The sequence below is a fragment of the Carex rostrata genome, chromosome 8, assembly GCF_964058835.1.
Source record: "Carex rostrata chromosome 8, lpCarRost1.2, whole genome shotgun sequence".
Taxonomy (NCBI): Eukaryota; Viridiplantae; Streptophyta; class Magnoliopsida; order Poales; family Cyperaceae; genus Carex; species Carex rostrata.
In genome coordinates this window covers 13,099,611-13,120,922 of record NC_135925.1, presented here as the reverse complement: position 1 = coordinate 13,120,922, position 21,312 = coordinate 13,099,611, and the positions used below count along the sequence as shown (strand labels likewise).

General features: G+C 35.1%; 1 protein-coding gene across 1 annotated transcript; it reads left to right on the top strand.

The window, feature by feature from the left end:
• The first annotated feature begins 3,845 nt into the window (after window positions 1–3,845).
• LOC144557941 (Tetratricopeptide repeat (TPR)-like superfamily protein) lies at window positions 3,846–6,495 on the top strand. Its single transcript, XM_078306613.1, has one exon. The coding sequence runs from the start codon at window positions 3,910–3,912 to the stop codon at window positions 6,316–6,318; it is 2,409 nt and encodes an 802-aa protein (XP_078162739.1). The 5' UTR covers window positions 3,846–3,909; the 3' UTR covers window positions 6,319–6,495.
• The last annotated feature ends 14,817 nt before the right edge of the window (window positions 6,496–21,312 follow it).

The window sequence follows — 21,312 nt, the reverse complement described above, 5'->3', positions numbered from 1 at the left end:
GTATTGTAAATCATACGACTTGTAATGGACGATATAAATTGGGAACAACCCAATCTGAATTCAGCACCACTGTTTGCTGTAAAGCTCGCAAATATTGAACCGTTGCCAATTTGCTGCAATACTTTTCACTTGAATCACATAAACTCGTGTGCTTCTACGTGGTGGATTTGTGCTGGTTTTGATTTGTTTTGTACGCGAATGTAATATTTTCAATCTTTCTACTGTGAAACACCTGAAATATGTTAGAAAATACAACAAAAACAGGTATAAATATCTACAACATTAGCTGCATTCACCAGTAGGATTTAAAACGTATTTGTAGTTCTTGAAGGATACATGTGAAATTCTGCCAACATATAAGAGTCTTCATTTCTATAATTATATAAGATAATTTGTTTTTGCCAATTACTTAGCTCTCAATAAACTTTCTATTATCTTCATGCAATTTTAATTGTAAGTAAATTTATCATTTTAAGTTTATATCTGTATAAGTGTCATTTACAAACTAACATAATATTTTAAATGATATTATTAATTCAGTCATTATCTTATATCTCTACAATTATACTAAAATTATTATATTAATATTTATAATTACTTTATAAGTAAAATGGAGATTTTTCTGTTGTTTTAATATATTATTCACAAAAACTCGTAGCTTGTGACTCATTCAAGATTAGTTCGAAAAAAGTTTGTAATTAACTCGCTTTAATTCCGACTTGGTTCATCATTAGCGAGTTTAAGCTTATCTCAGCTCAACTATTCCTCAGCTTGTTGCAACTATTTTTTGAACTCTTTTACTATTATTTTTCATACCCATCATCAGGAGAAACTTATTACATAAAAAAGATAATTTTTTTTTATTATTATTCGTGATTTATGAGCAACTCACAATTCAATCAATATTATTTTTTGATATATGCATAGTTCATAAGATGAACGATCTGTTAACGAGCTAGCTAGACAAGAAAATCAGATCCAGCTCGTTTTGTCAAAACAAACTAACCTCAATCGGCTGGTTACATCCCTTGATGATTATGGTAATGGAAATCAAATTCATATAACCTAAGGTAACTCAAATATTAGAAGAGTTCGTGCATTTTGTTTTTAGATCCGGATTATGATTGAACGGTTTAGATCTAATTCAAAATTTGAGTTATTTTTTAAGGACAGAGTTAGACTTTTTATACTATGGAAATCAAACGTAAATAAAAGTCAAACATATAAAATTTTTCAACTACGAATAAAAATTAATTTTACATTATTTATAATATTTTACCTTAAAACTATATTAAAAATAAGAATGGGATCTCAAATAGACTGATTCGTTTATGTTATCTTCAGTGGATCCGGACTCATGGAACCCAGGAAGGTTACCGCTTCCAATCGTTCTTGCGGCAAAATTTTTTATGAGTAAAGCTAGCGTGTGACATGCTCACCAAGAAAGTTTGGTGAGCATAACTCCAAAAGTATATCGGATCGACGTCAAATGTTAAATCCAAACCGTTGAAATTCATGTACTTCATGAGTGATGCATATACATGCAAAATTTTGAAAGTTTCGAGTTTATTTGCTACACGGTCAAGTGGTCAAAGAAATAATAAAAATTGAATATATAAAATAACTTATAATAAAATGTTCATTTCTTTGACCACTTGACCGTGTAGCAAATAAACTCGAAACTTTCAAAATTTTGCATATATATGCATCACTCATGAAGTACATGGATTTCAACGGTTTGGATTTGACATTTGACGTCGATCCGATATACTTTTGGAGTTATGCTCACCAAACTTTCTTGGTGAGCATGTCACACGCTAGCTTTACTCATTTTTTATTACCACCTCAGTATTTTTAAATTATGATTTTGTTCTTGCGGTGAAAATTTATCACGTGCATAAATTAGTATTGTGTATGATCAAGAAGTCATGTACATATTGGTGTTGCGTATGATTTTCTACTATATTCAATTTAATTTTTACCTATTTTATCATGTGCAACACTAAAATATGCATAACTATGACTTTTTCATCATATGCAGAACCACGTTGCACGAACAGATAATTTTTTTCAGAAATTAATATTAAAATTAAAATTTTCGAGTGTCGAGAAGGTAACTAAAAAAATTGAATTTTTTTTATAAATTATAATTAGAATTTTTTTTTAATGAAATCAACATGATTATTTCTTTTTTTATAAAAATTATAAGAACCGAAATGTCATTCGGTCTCAAAATATTTTTTTTTGGACCCAAATGGCAATTTGGTTTCAGGTATTTTTATAATTTTTCTACGTATTTTTTTCTCAAAATATGTCAAAACGACTGGAACCGAAATAGCAATTAGTTTGGATCCAGTGAAGTAACCCAATCTTTGGGTTTTAAATCGATTCCGTCCAATTCGAATCCATGATAGTAATCTAGCCGAAGTAGAGCGCACACATCCCGAGATATGAATTCGAATCACGAAGTAATCTCGAACAACAGATTCAAATTGGAAAGGCTTGATCCAAAACCCAAAGATTGTGTTACTTTAGGGGATCTAAACCCAATGACAATTCGGTCTTAAAAAAAAAATTAAAATGGTATTTCGATTTTTATGCTTTTTGTAAAAAAAAAAAAAAGATAATCATATTGGTTTCGTAAAAATTTTTTTTCTAATTATGGTTTATAAAAAAATTCAAAAAATTTGGGGTTATTACGTCACATTCGTTTTTAAATGATCCTCAGTTCTCAGTGGGACGAACGGTTAGGATTTTCTCAAGTGATATTTTTCAAACAAAGTGCGGTGAAGATGGGAAGTCGCGGCTTCCTGGCTGCTTATCACTTACCAGTTATTAGACATCCAGCAGCAAGCGAGAGATGAGATTAGATGAGAAATTATTCGGCTCACGAACACCACCCGTCTCCTTTATTGGGCTGGAGACGGTGAATTCGTATCCTCTGAGATATCTCAAACTTTGCGTGACTTTATGGAAAATTCCAACCGTTTAAATACGTTCTGCACGAATCTCAAAGCACACATAATACTGACCCTCTACATCACCCCCGAATAGGCACCGGACACGTCGGTCACACAAAAGTTGAGATATCTCAGAGGATACCCACTCTGGAGACGGTGAGGCTAGGGGTGAGTAAATCGCTCATAACTCGTGAGCCGCTCATAACTCGCTCATTAAAAGCTCATCTAAACTCGCTCATTTATCCGCTCATTTAAACTCGCTCATTAACAACTCGCTCATTTACTTAATGAGCGAGCATGAGCATGACCCAACTCGCTCATAACTCGCTCATCAAGAATTTGCCACATCTAATCCCTGCCACATTTAATCCTATGTAATTCTGTATAACATCAACCTTGCCTCATTAAGATTGATAGATAGTGAGCATAGTTTCATATTTAATTATGTGTAATATAATGAGTACAATGTAACATTTAATCCTATGTAATATACTAATATTTATAGTTTCATATTCATTTTTTTTGTAAATCGGCAGAACCAAAACCTCCACCAAAAGCCCAAAACAAGTAATAGTCATAACAACTCGCTCATTTAAATTAATTATGACAATTTGTTGGATTTTATTATGATGACTTTTAACAAATTTTGTTATGCGTGGGCACACTATATAATTTTGTTATGAGTCATAAGTCATAACTCGTGAGCCGCTCATAACTCGCTCATTAAAAGCTCGCTCATTTACAACTCGCTCATTTATCCGCTCATTTAAACTCGCTCATTAACAACTCGCTCATTTACTTAATGAGCGAGCATGAGCATACCCTAACTCGCTCATGCTCGCTCATTAATCACCCCTAGGTGAGGCTTCTATACACTATACTCTATAGTGTACTTCAAAATGACATCAAATTAACGAGACAAGACAGCTTCTCTGTCTCTCTCTCTTTAATGGAGCCAGCTCCTATCCCAAAAAAACCAATTCTTCCCTCTCATTATACAACCTCAAGAGCACCAAAATTCACCTTGCCTCTCCCTCCTCCTCCTCCCCCTCCGCCCTCCTATTCTCTCTCCTTAGATTCTCTTGTGCAAGTTCTCAGAACCACCACCTCCGCTGCCGCCACCTATCAACCCCCTGCTGGTGGGAAAACCCATAAAGAGCTACCCGATACACAATCTTTCCTCTCCACTAAAGGCCAATATCTGCTCAGTTTGATTCGCGACCACCCATTCAACTCATTACGTGCACTTCTGGATGAATTCAAAGATGAGATATCTAATGTGGAATTGACTGGGTTGTTGAAAGGCCTTACTAAATTGGGATTCTGGGAGAGAGCACTTGCTCTGTTTGAATGGGCCCAAAACAACCAATTGAGGATTGACACTCCGGCTATAGAGACTATGGCCCGTGCCCTAGGCGAAGAGTCACAACACTCACTTGCATGTAAGGTGTTCGACAAAATTCCCCTGCAATATTACCTGCTTGACATCCGTGCTTACACCACCATCCTCAATTGTTATGTGCGTACTAGCCAGTATAAAAAGGCAATAACTTTATTTGACATCATTAAAGGAAATGGTTTAATGCCGACGCTTGTCACTTATAATGTGATGCTACACTTGTACAGCCGATTGGGAGGTTCATGCGACAAGATTCGTGGTCTATTGCATGAATTACAATCTAATGGTTACCAATATGATGACTTCACATGCAGTACTGTCATCTCAGCATACTGCAAGGACGGTCTATTAGATGAGGCTAGAAGTTTCTTTGAACAGATAAAATCAGATGGGTACAAACCTGGCCTGGTCACCTACAATTCTGTCTTGCAAATTTTTAGCAAAACTGGCAAATTTAAAGAAGCCCTTGATGTTTTAGCCAAAATGGAGAGTGAGAATATTATGCCAGATATCATCACCTACAATATGTTAGCTGCCAGCTATTCAAATGCTGGATTGTATGATGAGGCTGCAGCCTTGTTAAATAAAATGGCTAGTAAAGGGATTAAACCTAATTCCGTCACATATACCACAATAATTAATGGGTACGGAGATGTTAACATGGTGGAAAATGCCTTGCATTTGTTTGAAACTATGAAGAAATCAGGATGCCCGCCTAGTGTGGAGACTTATAATGCTGTGATTGCAAATCTTGGTAAGGAGAAGAGATTGAAGGATATGATGCATATGTTAGAGGAGATGAGAAATTATGGTTGTGCTCCGAACCGGATTACGTGGAATACAGTGCTGGCCGTGTGTGGTAAGCTGGGACAGGAGAAGTCGGTGAACCAGGTTTACACGGCAATGATGAGCCAGAGGGTTGAACCTGACAGGGATACCTTTGAAACCCTCATAATGGCCTATGGGCGGTGTGGGTCAAGGGAAGATGCACTTAAGATGTTTGATGAAATGCTCAAGTCAGGATTCCTGCCTAGGATTACCACTTACAATGCACTTCTAACTGCATATGTCGAAAAGGGGGATGTATCCGCAGCTAATTCTGTAATTTGTGACATGAAGAACAAGGGTTTCAAGCCTGATGGGACCTCTTATTCCCTGTTGTTACGATGCTATACAAAGGCGAAGAATCTGAAAGGGATAGAAGAGATAGAGAAGATGGTTTATTCTGGGATCATATACCCTAGTTGGGTTATCTTAAAGACACTATTAATTGCAAATTACAAGTGTCGGAATTTAGATGATACCGAGCGGGCTTTTCATGAGTTACAGAAAAACGGTTACAAACCTGATATCACTATACTCAATTCCATGCTCTCCATTTATGCCCGGTACAATTTGTTTGATAAGGGGATGGAAATATTCAATTTGATCACAAAAATCGGGCGCAAACCTGATCTTCTTACATATAATTGCTTGATTGACTTGTATGCAAAAGGAGGCGAACCATGGGATGCAGAGCGAGTGCTTAAACAACTTAGTAACTTAAAGGGCATAAAACCTGATGTAATTTCATACAATACTGTTATTAATGGGTTTTGCAAACAAGGGCTGATGAAGGAGGCGTTGAGGGTGTTTTTGGAAATGGTGAATGAAGGGTTGTCACCATGCATCTTCACATATAGCACACTTATATCTGGGTATGCAATGTTGGAGATGTTTAATGAGGCAAATGGGGTTATTGTGTACATGTTGGAGCACCAATGCAGACCTAATGAATTGAGCTATAGAACAATCGTTGATGGTTATTGCAGATATAATAGATTTGAAGATGCCAGGGATTTCATAAATAGAATTGCGGATATAGATGCCAGCGTATCCGAGGCAGTGTTTATGAGGCTTGAGAAACATTTGGAAGAAAACATTGAGGCGAAGGAAGGATCTGGTGATTTGAATTTATAAATGATGTTCCAGTTGTTTCTATTAGTAAATTTAAAGGTCTCAAAACAGTAATCCATGTAATTTTTGTATTTCTTTATAGAATTTGGAGAATAGCAACAGCCATAAAGAGGGTTGAGGTGTAACTGGAACGTGGATTGTTTGTTGTAATTTTTCATTGTATAGCAGCTATCCAATTTACGACGGCCTGCTAAACGAGTCGGGCCGACTCATGGGCTTTGGGTTGGACTCTTGAATGGGTCAAATTGAGCCGAGTTTAATTCGAGTTGAGTCCAAACTCGACTCGAACTTGAAATAATTTATCCCTAACCTAACCGAGTTGATTCGATCCGAGCCGAGTTGCCCATTGAGCCGAATCGCGCACCATCTCCCTCTTCTTTGTTCCCAAGCTGCTCGCCTCTCTTTGTGCATGAGAACCTCCTCTTCTCCTCCTCGTTCGGGTCGTCCTCAGATTGATATCTCTTCGTCCCCTCTTTGCGCATGCCTCGCTATCTCTCTTCAACTGTTTCAACTGGTAACTCACTTGCTCGTGCTCGATTTTCATGCCTTAGTTGGAACAACAGATAAAAACTCGGATCTTTTGAGCTTAATTAGAATATCTACTTGATTTTGAATGCAACCCATTAAGGTTTATACGTGAAGTGAACTGATAGGATTTCTAATTCCTACTTGATTTCTAATTGATAGGATTTCTAAAATTTTTACCAGTGAATTCAGTATCATGAGAGTTGTAATCTTCAGAACTAGCATAGGAACTCTCTGAGTCTTTTTTTTTTTCTCTCATTGTTTCCTTGTTTACTGAATTGGTACCAATCCAAGGAGGGTTGTACCAATGCATAACATGGCTGGTACCTGAAATCGATTAGTACTAGTATAAAGACGATAATGTTCCAAATAGTTATCCAATTCCGAATTTTATATTTGATCCTTGGATAAATTTAGAAAATACTACTCAGTAAGATATGAAATAATTTAACAAGCATCTCAATAGACAATAGCCCTTTAACTTAGTGGACCCCACTTTCTTTATCTCAGTTGACTGTCACTTATAATTTATTGGCTTAGTTTAATGATGTATTATTCCCCAAGAAAAAAAAATTAAAATAGTGTAGTTTAATTTTGGAACTATTGCTGTACCACAGCAGTACCAGTGTACCAGTATACACCAGTAACTCTGGTATTCGATATGTTTCTTGATTTTTAAAAGACATCAGATGTATCTCATTGCACATGTATTTATATACTATGATATTATATGCTTTCCTATTTTTTTTCTTACCAATTGTGCCCTTTCTATGATCAATAGGTGATGCGTTGTATGCCTTGAAGAGTAGTTTAATGAGTTGGGCCGAGTTTTGAGCGAGTTCCGGCTCATTAGCACCCCTAATTTATGTACTGAAAGTAATATGTTTTGGATGTTAGTAGATAGACTGATAACTGCCAGACAGCGAAAAATCTTACTTGCTCTCTGATATCATGATGTATGGCTACGCAATTTTGTTACTAGACTGTGTATAGTGGAATCTATTGAGATGCCACTAAAATTGTATTGTGACAACAATTCAGCGGTGCTATACGCAAATAACAACTGCAGTTCTTCAAAGTCCAAGTACATTGATATTAAGTTCTTGGTTGTAAAAGAAAGAGTGCAGAATGGTCAGTTGTCCATAGAACATATAGGGACAGACTCCATATTAGCGGATCTACTTACTAAAGGATTATCACCCAATAAATTTAAAGAGCATGTTGCTTATATAGGTGTAATTTATGTTAGAAAAATTCAGTTTTAGTGGGAGTCCATTAGTTGTTTATTTTGATGTTCTATTTACTTATTGTAATTTTGAATGTGAAACTTGTGACAGAAAACAAGTTATTTATGTTATATGCATGATATTGCAAAAAGATTGTTATATGCATTCTGTCTCTAATTTTGTTTTGACCTTATATTTGAGTATGTAATCTGCGAATTGTTTATTTGAATTTTGGAATTTTACAATAAGTTTATGAAATTCAATTCAAGTTTTAAGTGGGAGACCTAGTTAGAAATTGGCACAGTAAAATCACAATTGCATGTAATTTTTATGCTACACATCCACATCATGATTCATGTTATTTGGTTATGTTAGTACTGAGATTATTGATGATTTAGTTACAACTAAAATAAATATGACAAAAACTGTTTTAGTCATTTGCTAATGTAATTGATGAATGAAATTGGTTTAGAAATACATAATGATGACAAAAAAGTATGTGCGCACATAAGGTTAACAATACATAGTTAAAATAGTATAACATATTACTCAAGTGGGAGATTGTTGGATCTTAATCCAACGTTGAGCATATATGTAATATAATTATGAATTATATACTGTCATATATGGTTGTCATAAATTAAAGTGATATAATATGGAATTAAAACATTAGACAATCTATGTATTCAATAGGATGTGGTTCATAAATGTGTAGAACAATTTAGGCAAAGATCAAATCATTGATGGACTGATTCTGAGATTTGCAAATACAGAAAACTGCTTTCCAGAACCCTGAGTGCGGATGCACTCAATACTTAGCCAAATTCTGAGAACTTCAGGACAACATAGGAAAAAGTCCGAGCCCAGTGTGGACGCACTCAGTACTTAGGCGATTTTATGAAGTTCAACTGAAGAAAGTCCGAGCCCAGTGCAGACGCACTCAGGTCTTGGGAGAATTCGGGGCTAAAGGAAAGACAGTTATTTGGACGCGTCTAAACCCCAGTGTGGACGCACTAAGTCCTAGTGCGGACGCACTCGCAGTGTCAGATGTGTAACCCTATATAAGGATGGGTCCCCAAGGCACAAGATAACCAAATCAACTCAGAATTCTGAAGAGAAGTTATTTTTATAAAGAATTTGAGTGTTTTCTCTCTTCTTCCACCATCAAAGAATAGAGAGGAGAAATCCATTAGAAATTTGGAAATGATTTCTCAAGGGCAAATCTTGTTGCTTTGGAAGACTTAATCCACGATTCAACCAAAGGGCGAGAGGGAATTCTTAGCATCTAGAGTCTTGTCTCGCACTCACGGAGACGGTTGTTGCTCCACCATATGCTTTGGATATTTTATGGCAAATGGCATAGGACGATCCTTAGGTTAAGGTGGTGATTGTTTCTTCTTCTCTGGGTGTAAGTGTTTGATCTCTAGATAAGACGTAATTCTTTGACCTTTATGATTCCCAACATTTTAAGCTTGTCTCAGTACGGTTCGTACTGGATCAACCATTCATCAGCTCGTTGTAAGAAGTTGTAACTATTTTTAAACTATTTTTCATACCCATCATGAGGAGAAACTTATTACGAAAAAAGATGAAGTTTTTTTTTATTCGTGATTTATGAGCAACTCACAATTCAATCAATATTATTTTTGGATATACGCATAGTTCATAACATAAACAATTTGTTAACAAACTAGCTCGACAAGAAAATCAGATCTAGCTCATTTTGTCAAATCAAAATTTTCTTGACTCAATCGGCTGATTACATCCCTTGATGATTATGGTAATGGAAATCGAATTCATATCACCTAAGGTAACTCAAATTTTGAGTTTAAATGGACTGTCTCGTACTTAAGCACAAATATTAGAAGAGTTCGTGCATTTTGTTTTCAGATCCAGATTATGATTGAACGGTTTAAATCTAAACTCAAAATTTGAGTTACCTTCAGTGGATCCGGACTCATGGAATCCAGAAAGGTTACTCATTGTAACTATTTTTGTGCCGAAATATTTTAGAGTAATTATATTGTCCCCCCAGCTTCTGTCCCTTAAGTGTCCCCTGTTTCTAACTAACAAAAGTAGTTAGCAATCATTGACAATAATTAAGAATCAGTTATCTCGGACTAACTATCATTAGGAACTGGCGGTGCTAGTCTATTTATTAACCTTTCGTTTTTTTTGAAATTTTGAAATTTCCTTTTCCTCTGCGTTTTCCTTCTCCAGGCGATCCATCGCGTGCTCCTCTCTCGATCCATCATGCCCTCCTCTCTTGATCCGTCGCGCGCTCCTCTCTCTGGCGATATCGTGCATTCATCTCTCCGACGTTGTCGTACATAACTCAAGCGGTCTTGCACATGTTCTCTCATGCGATCAAAAGCGTTTTCCATTGATATCAAATTGATCTCAAGAGATTTGAATTGTCAGGTAATTTTTTTATTTTTATTTTTTTTCCTATTTTTGCTGTATTGTGCGATTTGTGTTTGTTTTAGGTTATTAAAGTCATTTGTGAATACTTTAGGGTAATTCTATTAGTATGCGATCACAATATATGTTGTATTTTTAGAATTTGATGATTTGATATGAATATTATCGGAGATATGAATTAAGCATTTTGTTTGATGTTATACTGTATCTTTTTATTATGAGGTTATGAATACTTATTTCATTTGATTTTATCATGTAATATTGTTACTGTGAATACTTGTTTATTCATTGTTAATAATGACAATAGTAATATTTGTATATGTTACTAATTACATTTTTATGTCAAAAATGTTAGGCCATGATACGCAAAGAGCGTCTCCTTCTCGCGTTTTGTATCCTTGTTGATGATAGAAATGATTTAAAATTTGATTCCAATATGTGAGTTGTAAACTGTCTGTCATTTTGTATGTTGATGAGTTAAGCTGACTTTTGTTAAATGGTAGCAAGACTTGTGTTTTGTGTTTAGTTTGTGGCAATAGTTGTGTTTTGTGCTTAGCAAACTGCTTAGTTTCCAAAGATTTCAAATGTGTAAAGCAAGCTGCTTATTTTAAAAAGATTTTAGATGTGTAATGAAATTTGATATTTTGTAGCTATATATCTCTTTTTTGTTAGAGTTAGGCTGGGGTGCTATGGATAACATAGAGGCCTCTATGCTACGGCTCAATATTTGAGTTTTCAAAATCCAAACGGTCGATCCGAACCGTTCATCTTATTCTCCATATTAATATCTGCTTGGAGACCAAATTTTATATTTTTCTGAATTTTTTTACTATTTATTAAGCCACTTTGAAAATAGCTAATCCAACGGTTTTACTGTTTTGTGCAGCCACCGTTGGATCAACAATTTTGTAAAATACTTAATAAATAGTAAAAAAATTCAGAAAAATGTAAAATTTGGTCTCCAAGCAGATATTAATATGGAGAATAAGATGAACGGTTCGGATCGACCGTTTGGATTTTGAAAACTCGAAAATTGAGCCATAGCATAGAGGCCTCTATGCTATCCATAGCACCCCAGCCTAACTCTTTTTGTTATATGAATACTTTACATTGCATATTCTTAGATATGTCAGTACTTAGATATGAATACTTCATTTTCTTCATTAATTAGATATGTAAATGTCAGCATTTAGATATGAATACTTCATACAATTGAATATGAATACTTTCAAATAATAAGTATTGTTTTATATAATTAACAATATAGGAATACATAATCAGTTAGATATGAATACTTTCGATTTACCAATAATATATGAATACTTCCTTTGTTAATTTTTGAAATTTCATGCTGAGCTGAGACTTGTTAACAATATAGGAATACATAATCAGTTAGATATGAATACTTCCGATTTACCAATAATATATGAATACTTCCTTTGTTAATTTTTGAAATTTCATGTATATTGACTAAATATGAATAATTAACTGCTTAGAGATGAATACTTCATGTGTATATGAATACTTTATTGGTTATATGCAAATATATTATTATTTCATGAGGTAGATATCCACCCTTCATGTTATGAATAATTCCATAATTTGATATGAATGCTTAATGTTTATTGACAATATATGAATATTTCATGAGTTAGATATGAATGCTTCATATGTACTATTAATATGTGAATACTTCATTTATATTGACTATTTATTCCTATTATTGCTAATTTTTAACATATTAACTATTCATATATTATTACTTAGAAATGAATATTTCTTAGATCAATATGCATATATGTAGAAGTATTCATATATTTAGATATGGATGTAGGGTTTAGTAGCAGATCGTAGATAAGTATGTTGAAGTGTATATTCTGCGGGTTAGATATGAATTCTTAAGAAGTAGTATATATATTCTCTGTTGTTGTTATTAGCAATTTGGTAAAACATCGCTTTCAATTTGGTCCCCAATCCAGCTTGTTGGTAGTTGTCAGACGCCGTTAGCTGTCCCATTAGTCATTAGTGGTCCCCAAAATTAATGGTCTCCCAACAGTTTGTGTTTACATTTAACCAATATTTTGGATAATAAGTAAGACTACTTAAGTCCATAGGTATGAATACTATGCTTGTCAACGATGAAAAATCGTGTTAGCTCTGCAGGTTGCCGGCAGTTATCTGATGTTCAAGTCAGTTAGTAGTCCTTTGTCGCATGTTTTTTGTCTTTTAGCGCGGGGAACGTTTAGAGAACTGATATGGAAGTACTGTTAGTCGATCCCAATATTTTATTGCCACCTCACAGTATTTTAAAATTCTGATTTTGTTTCTGCAAAAAGAAAAATTTATCACATACGCAGATTAGTGTTGTGTATGATTTTGTACCGTATTCAATTCAATTTTTACATACTTCATCATGTACAACACTTATAATTTGTTTATCATACACAGAATCACGATGTGCAAGTGTTAACATATGAAATCAATAATAAAATTAAACTTTTGAAATATGGAGAAGGTAACTAACTAAAAAAATTTGGAGTTTTTGCGTCACATTCGTTTTTAAATGGTTGTCAGTTCTCAATGGGACGAACGGTTAGGATTTTCTCAAGCGATGATATTTTTCAAACAAAAGTGCGGAGAAGATGGGAAGTCGCGGCTTCCTGGCTGCTTATCACTTACCAGTTATTAGACATCCAGCAGCAAGCGAGAGATGAGATTAGATGAGAAATTAGTCGGCTCACGAACACCACCCGTCTCCTTTCTTGGGCTGGAGACGGAGAGGCTTCTATACTCTATACTCTATAGTGTACTTCAAAATGACATCACATTAACGAGACAAGACAGCTTCTCCGTCTCTCTCTCTCTCTCTAATGGAGCCAGCTCCTATCCCAAACAAACCAATTCTCCCCTCTCATTATACAACCTCAAGAGCACCAAAATTCACCTTGCCTCTCCTTCCTCCTCCCCCTCCCCCCTCCTATTCTCTCTCCTTAGATTCTCTTGTGCAAGTTCTCATAACCACCACCTCCGCTGCTGCCACCTATCAACCCCCTGCTCATGCTGGTGGGAAAACCCCGAAAGAGCTACCCGATACACAATCTTTCCTCTCCAGTAAAGGCCAATATCTGCTCAGTTTGATTCGCGACCACCCATTCAACTCATTAAGTGCACTTCTGGATGAATTCAAAGATGAGATATCTAATGTGGAATTGACTGGGTTGTTGAAAGGCCTTACTAAATTGGGATTCTGGGAGAGAGCACTTGCTCTGTTTGAATGGGCCCAAAACAACCAATTGAGGATTGACAAGCCGGCTATAGAGACTATGGCCCGTACCCTAGGCGAAGAGTCACAACACTCACTTGCATGTAAGGTGTTCGACAAAATTCCCCTGCAATATTACCTGCTTGACATCCGTGCTTACACCACCATCCTCAATTGTTATGTGCGTACTAGCCAGTATAAAAAGGCAATAACTTTATTTGACATCATTAAAGGAAATGGTTTGATGCCGACGCTCGTCACTTATAATGTGATGCTACACTTGTACAGCCGATTGGGAGGTTCATGCGACAAGATTCGTGGTCTATTGCATGAATTACAATCTAATGGTTACCAATATGATGACTTCACATGCAGTACTGTCATCTCAGCATACTGCAAGGACGGTCTATTAGATGAGGCTAGAAATTTCTTTGAACAGATAAAATCAGATGGGTACAAACCTGGCCTGGTCACCTACAATTCTGTCTTGCAAATTTTTAGCAAAACTGGCAAATTTAAAGAAGCACTTGATGTTTTAGCCAAAATGGAGAGTGAGAATATTATTCCAGATACCGTCACGTACAATATGTTAGCTGCCAGCTATTCAAATGCTGGATTGTATGATGAGGCTGCTGCCTTGTTAAATAAAATGGCTAGTAAAGGGATTAAACCTAATTCCGTCACATATACCACAATAATTAATGGGTACGGAGATGTTAACATGATGGAAAACGCCTTGCATTTGTTTGAAACTATGAAGAAATCAGGATGCCCACCTAGTGTGGAGACTTATAATGCTGTGATTGCAAATCTTGGTAAGAAGAAGAGATTGAAGGATATGATGCATATGTTAGAGGAGATGGGAAATTATGGTTGTGCTCCGAACCGGATTACGTGGAATACAGTGTTGGCCATGTGTGGTAAGGTGGGACAGGAGAAGTTGGTGAACCAGGTTTACACGGCAATGATGATCCAGAGGGTTAAACCTGACAGGGATACCTTTGAAACCCTCATAATGGCCTATGGGCGGTGTGGGTCAAGGGAAGATGCACTTAAGATATTTGATGAAATGCTCAAGTCAGGATTCCTGCCTAGGATTACCACTTACAATGCACTTCTAACTGCATATGTCGAAAAAGGGGATGTATCCGCAGCTAATTCTGTAATTTGTGACATGAAGAACAAGGGTTTCAAGCCTGATGGGACCTCTTATTCCCTGTTGTTACGATGCTATACAAAGGCGAATAATTTGAAAGGGATAGAAGAGATAGAGAAGATGGTTTATTCTGGGATCATATACCCTAGTTGGGTTATCTTAAAGACACTATTAATTGTAAATTACAAGTGTCGGAATTTAGATGATACCGAGCGGGCTTTTCATGAGTTACAGAAAAACGGTTACAAACCTGATATCACTATACTCAATTCCATGATCTCCATTTATGCCAGGTACAATTTGTTTGATAAGGGGATGGAAATATTCAATTTGATCACAAAAATCGGGCGCAAACCTGATCTTCTTACATATAATTGCTTGATTGACTTGTATGTAAAAGGAGGCGAACCATGGGATGCAGAGCGACTGCTTAAACAGCTTAATAACTTGAAGGGCATAAAACCTGATGTAATTTCATACAATACTGTTATTAATGGGTTTTGCAAACAAGGGCTGATGAAGGAGGCGTTGAGGGTGTTTTCGCAAATGGTGAGTGAAGGGTTGTCACCATGCATATTCACATATAACACACTTATATCTGGGTACGCAATGTTGGAGATGTTTAACGAGGCAAATGGGGTTATTGTGTACATGTTGAAGCACCAATGGAGACCTAATGAATTGAGCTATAGAACAATCATTGATGGTTATTGCAGATATAATAGATTTGAAGATGCCAGGGATTTCATAAATAGAATTGCGGATATAGATGCCAGCTTATCCGAGGCAGTGTTTATGAGGCTTGAGAAACATTTGGAAGAAAATATTGAGGCGGAAGAAAGATCTGGTGATTTGAATTTATAAATGATGTTCCAGTTTGTTTCTATTAGTAAATTTAAAGGGCTCGAAGCAGTAATCCATGTAATTTTTGTATTTTTTTTAAGGATCTGGTGATTTGAATTTTTTTGAACTGAACAATTTTGTAAAGGCAATGAAATGAATGATGACTTAAACTGATTATTCAATGTACTGTTATTATTTCCAATATTATTAGGTGTAGACGCTAGTGTGGCTATTTCTACTACGAGGAAAGGCTACTTGAACCAGGTTTTTTCTCTGTAAATAATTGTCGACTTCCTTTTGTGCACACCCTCCAAAGACCTTACTTTTTCATTGCTGCCCTTGTCAGTATTTAAGTCAACTCTTAGAGATATCCCTTCTAGGTACGAAACTTGAAGGAATGCAAAATGATAATTGTAATCATACATGCCTGTGGTTAACCTAGATATTGCAAAGGAAATTCAAATTGGATTTTTTGTGATGTGAAAGATCAGAACCAGGGCTGCTAAGCCAAATTTTGTTAATATCATACTTACCCTCAGCCCCAGTATATGGCTTAATTGTGTAGATGAACTTGTTAGCTTTTTCTGTTATCTTTTGGTATTACCAGCTGAGTTGCAGCTGATGAACATTGCAGTAAGGGTCTTATTTGTTTTCTTTTGTTAAGACAGAACTGATGTAGCTGTAAGTTAAACCTTTTCTCTAATGAAATGGGCTTTAGCCTCTTTATCAAAAAAAAAAAAAAAAACAGTGATGTGAAAGATCAATTAGGTATTGCTATTTCAGCTGTTATATGAAATTTGGCCCATCACTGCTATAGGACCTGATGCTATTGTAAGGGTGTCTCATATATGCAATCAAGCCCCAACATAACCCAAATTTTGGCTCCGTTAGCCTTATGCTCTCTATTAAGCTTTAATCAAGATTTGATTGCCCTCAATTTAAATCTGGTGATTTGAATTTAAAAATGTTTAACCAGTTGTTTCTATTAGTAAATTTAAAGGGCTCAAAACAGTAATCCATGTAATTTTTGTATTTCTTTAAAGAATTTGGAGATCTTGGCAATTAGTGCAAGTGTTTCAAGTCTTGCTTTTGTTTGTCAAAATCAGAATAGCAACAGCCAGCCATAAAAGAGGGTTGATTGAGGTGTAACTGGAACGTGGATTGTTTACTGTAATTTTTTCATTATATAGCAGCTATCCAATTTTTCATTTTTGGATGCCAGTAGATAGACTGATAACTGCCAGACAGTGAAAAATCTTACTTGCTCTTTGATATCATGTTGGTTTGAAGACAATTAACGGGTCCAGCCCGTTTTATCTTTGCCATCAGTTTTGAGTCTAACTGATGCTGCTTGATTCATTTCCTATCGGCAAAAGCACAGAGCCGATGTTAATTTGACTCTTTGCTGTCGGTAGTCAACAGCCGATGGAAATGATGCTTGTTTAATTTAAGCAGCTGGTTTATATATCTTATATCGGGCTATTTAAGAAAACCGATGGTAATTGATTTCTCAATTTAAGCTGCTGCGCAACTTTGGCTTTTCCCATCGGTATGAGGTTGAAACCGATGTTGCTTGCATTTGTATGATTTTAATTAAAGCAGCTGGCGAAGTCTTCTGTTAATTGAGCCCATTTCGTGAGTTGAGTTGAGAAGCTGTCTGCCTGTCTTTGTTGCCTCTTCATCAAGCTTTTCTAGAGCGTGTGTGAGAGGGTGCTATTGAGAATTTTAATCTCTTTATACTTGTAAGACTCTTTGATTTAGTAGATTTGTGTCGTGTGCTTTTGTGGTTTTTTTCTGAAAGGATTTTCACGTAAAATCTTGTGTCATCTCTAATTTCTTGTGTTTGCTTGCATATTGTCTTGATTTTTCTTGTACTCCATTTATTTTATTACCTTATATTTTGTACGATATCATAACATTGAAGCTCAACAAGTGATAAGCCTCAATTATATATACTTTCGGTTAGGGTTTTAACTCTAAAACTATACCAAATCTCTTGTATTTTAGCTTAGTTTAATATAAAATATACTAAAGAATCAAGTTACTGCCTTTGCCTTGTTTAAATTGCAGAAATCGAGCAAAATGAGCAATTATGTGGGTGTTTGTGTGGCCTGTAGGAATTCTGTGCGGGTCACACAAAATAAATTCAAGTCAAAAATAAAATTCAAAATTTATCAAGTTTTCTCCTTTCAAAACAGAAAGTTGTGCAAGTCTTTGTGCGACCTAAAAGAATTTTGTGTGGGCCACACAAAATCCTTCAAGATCCCCAGCCAATTCTCTATTATGTGCAGGCTGCAAGAAATTTGCATTGGTCGCAGAGAATTTGTGAAGGTCGCACAAGAGGCCGCACCAATACCAATCAAGCCTGATTTCGTGAATCTCTTCAGATTTGCTTTCAAATTTTGGGAGATTGTTTCCTAAGGCACAAAATAGCTATATATTGGCAGGGAGAAAGGAGGGGAAGAACATCTTTCAACTTAGCTTGTATTTTACACATCTTTTTATATTTTTCTCTTTTCTCCGTGTGATTGAAGGCGATTGGAGCGGAGGATTGAAGGCTTTCTTGAGCGAGCAAAGGTGAAGACTATAGGGTTTTGGTGCTACCCAATGTCATTAGGCTTAAGCTGTGGAAAGACCGTAAAACAAAAATTTTACTTCTAACTTAAGCCGCGGATTAAAAGAGTTTGCCGAAAAGACCATCGAAAGTTTCTTTTACAGTATTTTAATCCTTTAAAATCTACTCCTTGATTGATTTCTAAAACTTTAATATACTTATCAATTAAATAGATTAATATAACATTTATACCTTGTTTTCAAATTATAATTGGAATGAAGACCGTCTCGTCTCGGAACACTAGATGTCTGATGTCCCTATCGGTTATCCACCAGGACTAACCAGAGATCGGTTTATTTTTTTTGCCAGAAATACTATAAACCGCGGTATTCGTAAAAACACTATTCACCAAAAGGCATAATAACACTATTCACAAATTTACAGTTAATCCAATTCACAAATATGCAAAAACAAAAATACTGCGAAATTCAAGAAAACACTATTCACCAATCCCGCAAATACTATTCAACAACCTGAAATATTATACGTGAGTTACGTATAACTTTTGTTTCTAACCGAAACACTATTTGCGAGAGAAACTGAGAAAGAGAGAAAATAGATTACCGAACTGATCAGACAGATTCGATATCTCAGAAATTAGTGATTTTTTCTCTACCCCTCCACCCTTATTTATAGGCATATTTGGAATTGCCAAATTATCAAAACACCCTCAGGAATAGTAAGGAGGTTTCAAAGTGAAAAAACTAAAATGCCCTCAGTGGATAAGGATGATGATATGTATGGATAAGGATGAAGTGAAAAGACCAAAATGTCCTCAGCCAATTAATATCCATATAATTATTCTGAACAATTATATTTCTTGCGGTTGTTGTTTCAGCAACTTTTATACAACGTGCCGTGCACGCTTATAAATTAACCTTTGTTTTTTCTTGTCATTTTTATATGACATTTATAATTATATCACGTATAATTAATTATAACCATATTATTATTAATCATAATTAATTTATAATTAATCAATAAGATTCTCCGATTACATCCTATACGGTGTGACCCAATTGGATCTGTATTATGTTGGTAAATAGAATTAAAACTGTTTTAACTTCTACAAATCATGAGAGGCACCTGACAGAATGCATTACGACCATCCAATTACACAGATGATGTTGTATTGTACAATAACACGATCCAGTAAACTATTTTACTCATGTTAATTCTTTTGTCTCATAATTATCATATCAGTTTCAAGATAGGTGTGTGTCATCCTTGCAAACTTAATCTTTTCTTGATCTTGAGCAGATTATCAAATATGATTACTCTTGTAATCATACCAACAGCATATAATCCTTACTCTATCAAGGGGCCTAGTGATACTATTACTCATATAGAGATACGAGGGACAATAATACTTTTGGTAAACCATCTCTTCCTCAGCATAAGTTATGTATACTGAAGTGCTACCGTTATAGCTGCTTTTGACGGACATCATTAGACAACACTCGCACATACACATCTCTTATGTAGGAAAGATGAATAGCTCATACTTTAGAAGTTAACACTGAATCAAATCATTAATGACACGAACACAATTTCATTTAATATTTCATTCGGGGTCTATTAAATACCATGTTCCTAGAACATGTATCTATGTAATTAAAATGACATCTCTTGTCAGTGGTTTGTAAAACTTAACCATCTTTTAATCCATATACTAACCTTATAGCGGTCAATTAGTGTTCCTGCTAATTATCTTGGTTAGAAACTTTTAAGAGTATATATCATCTATATTATGAAGTTTCACAATTCCAGTCATTAACTCAAAATGATTCATAAATGCAATAATACTCAAGTTAACAAAATGATTAATCATCCAATTAATGAACAAAATATATATGGTAAAATTATCGTATTATTGACTTCTAGATTATTACATACTAACAAAGACAAGGGGTAACGAGTGAGAGGAAGGGTGTATTATATTCTCTTTCTTGTTTTTCTCAGTTTTTATCATGTTTACTATTGTATTTCTTTTGGATGTTAGCGAACCCATGAGAGGCTATATTTCATCTCTATGGGCTTAGGCTTTAAACATGAACTTGGTTAAAATCTACTTTAGTTTGATATTTTTCTTTATGATGATTATTTGCTTGTATATTTATTTTTGTTGATTTTATAATTCATGTGCTTGTATGATTTGTGTGCTTGTTAATTAGCGTCCCATTTGGGCTTAACAAACTTAAAGTGCTAGGATCAAAGAATTGATGGTACCAAATTGTATACATGAATAGCCTTAGGATTAAGATTAGAAATGACCAAATTTATTTCTTAGTCCGGAACCACAAGAAACAAAGGTTGAATTGAGGTGAATGACTTAATCATGAAGCCTCATATTTTATTGGGACCCCTAGAATTGAACCAAATGTTGGTATGAAGAACTTAGTCGTGAAGTATTGATATTTAGTGATAAACTAGGCTAACATGTACTTATGGTCTAGATAGCTAGGGTGAATGACTTAATCGTGAAATCCAAATTATCTAGGCACGTCATTAATTTACAAAAGTGACTGTTTTTGATATTTAAGGCTTAGAAACCCCATAATTGCAAATATGAATATAAAAACCAAGTGTTGATTTGACCAAGTGATTGTACGTCGAAAGCCCCTAGTCATCTATATCATTAAATCACAAAACTACTTTTATTTGTTTGTTTTAAATTATTTTATTTTAATTCAACTCTCACTTCGGGTATTGAACCCATAAAACAAATTTGCAAACAACCCCCCCCCCCTCCCAATTTACTTTTATTGCACTAATTTAGAATTAATTAATTTAGTAAAAAGTAATATTTCCCGTTGTCTTTGGATCGATACTTAAACTACTACAATGATAGGTTATATGCTTGCAACTGACCTATTATTGTGTACTAAAGTTTTACAAATTTAAAAGTGAAAAGTGTATTAAATTAACCAATAATCCTATACCAAAAATA

What these genes read in the sequence shown, in the direction of transcription:
- LOC144557941 (XM_078306613.1), top strand. Translation starts at nt 3,910, where the DNA reads ATGGAGCCAGCTCCTATCCCAAAAAAACCAATTCTTCCCTCTCATTAT.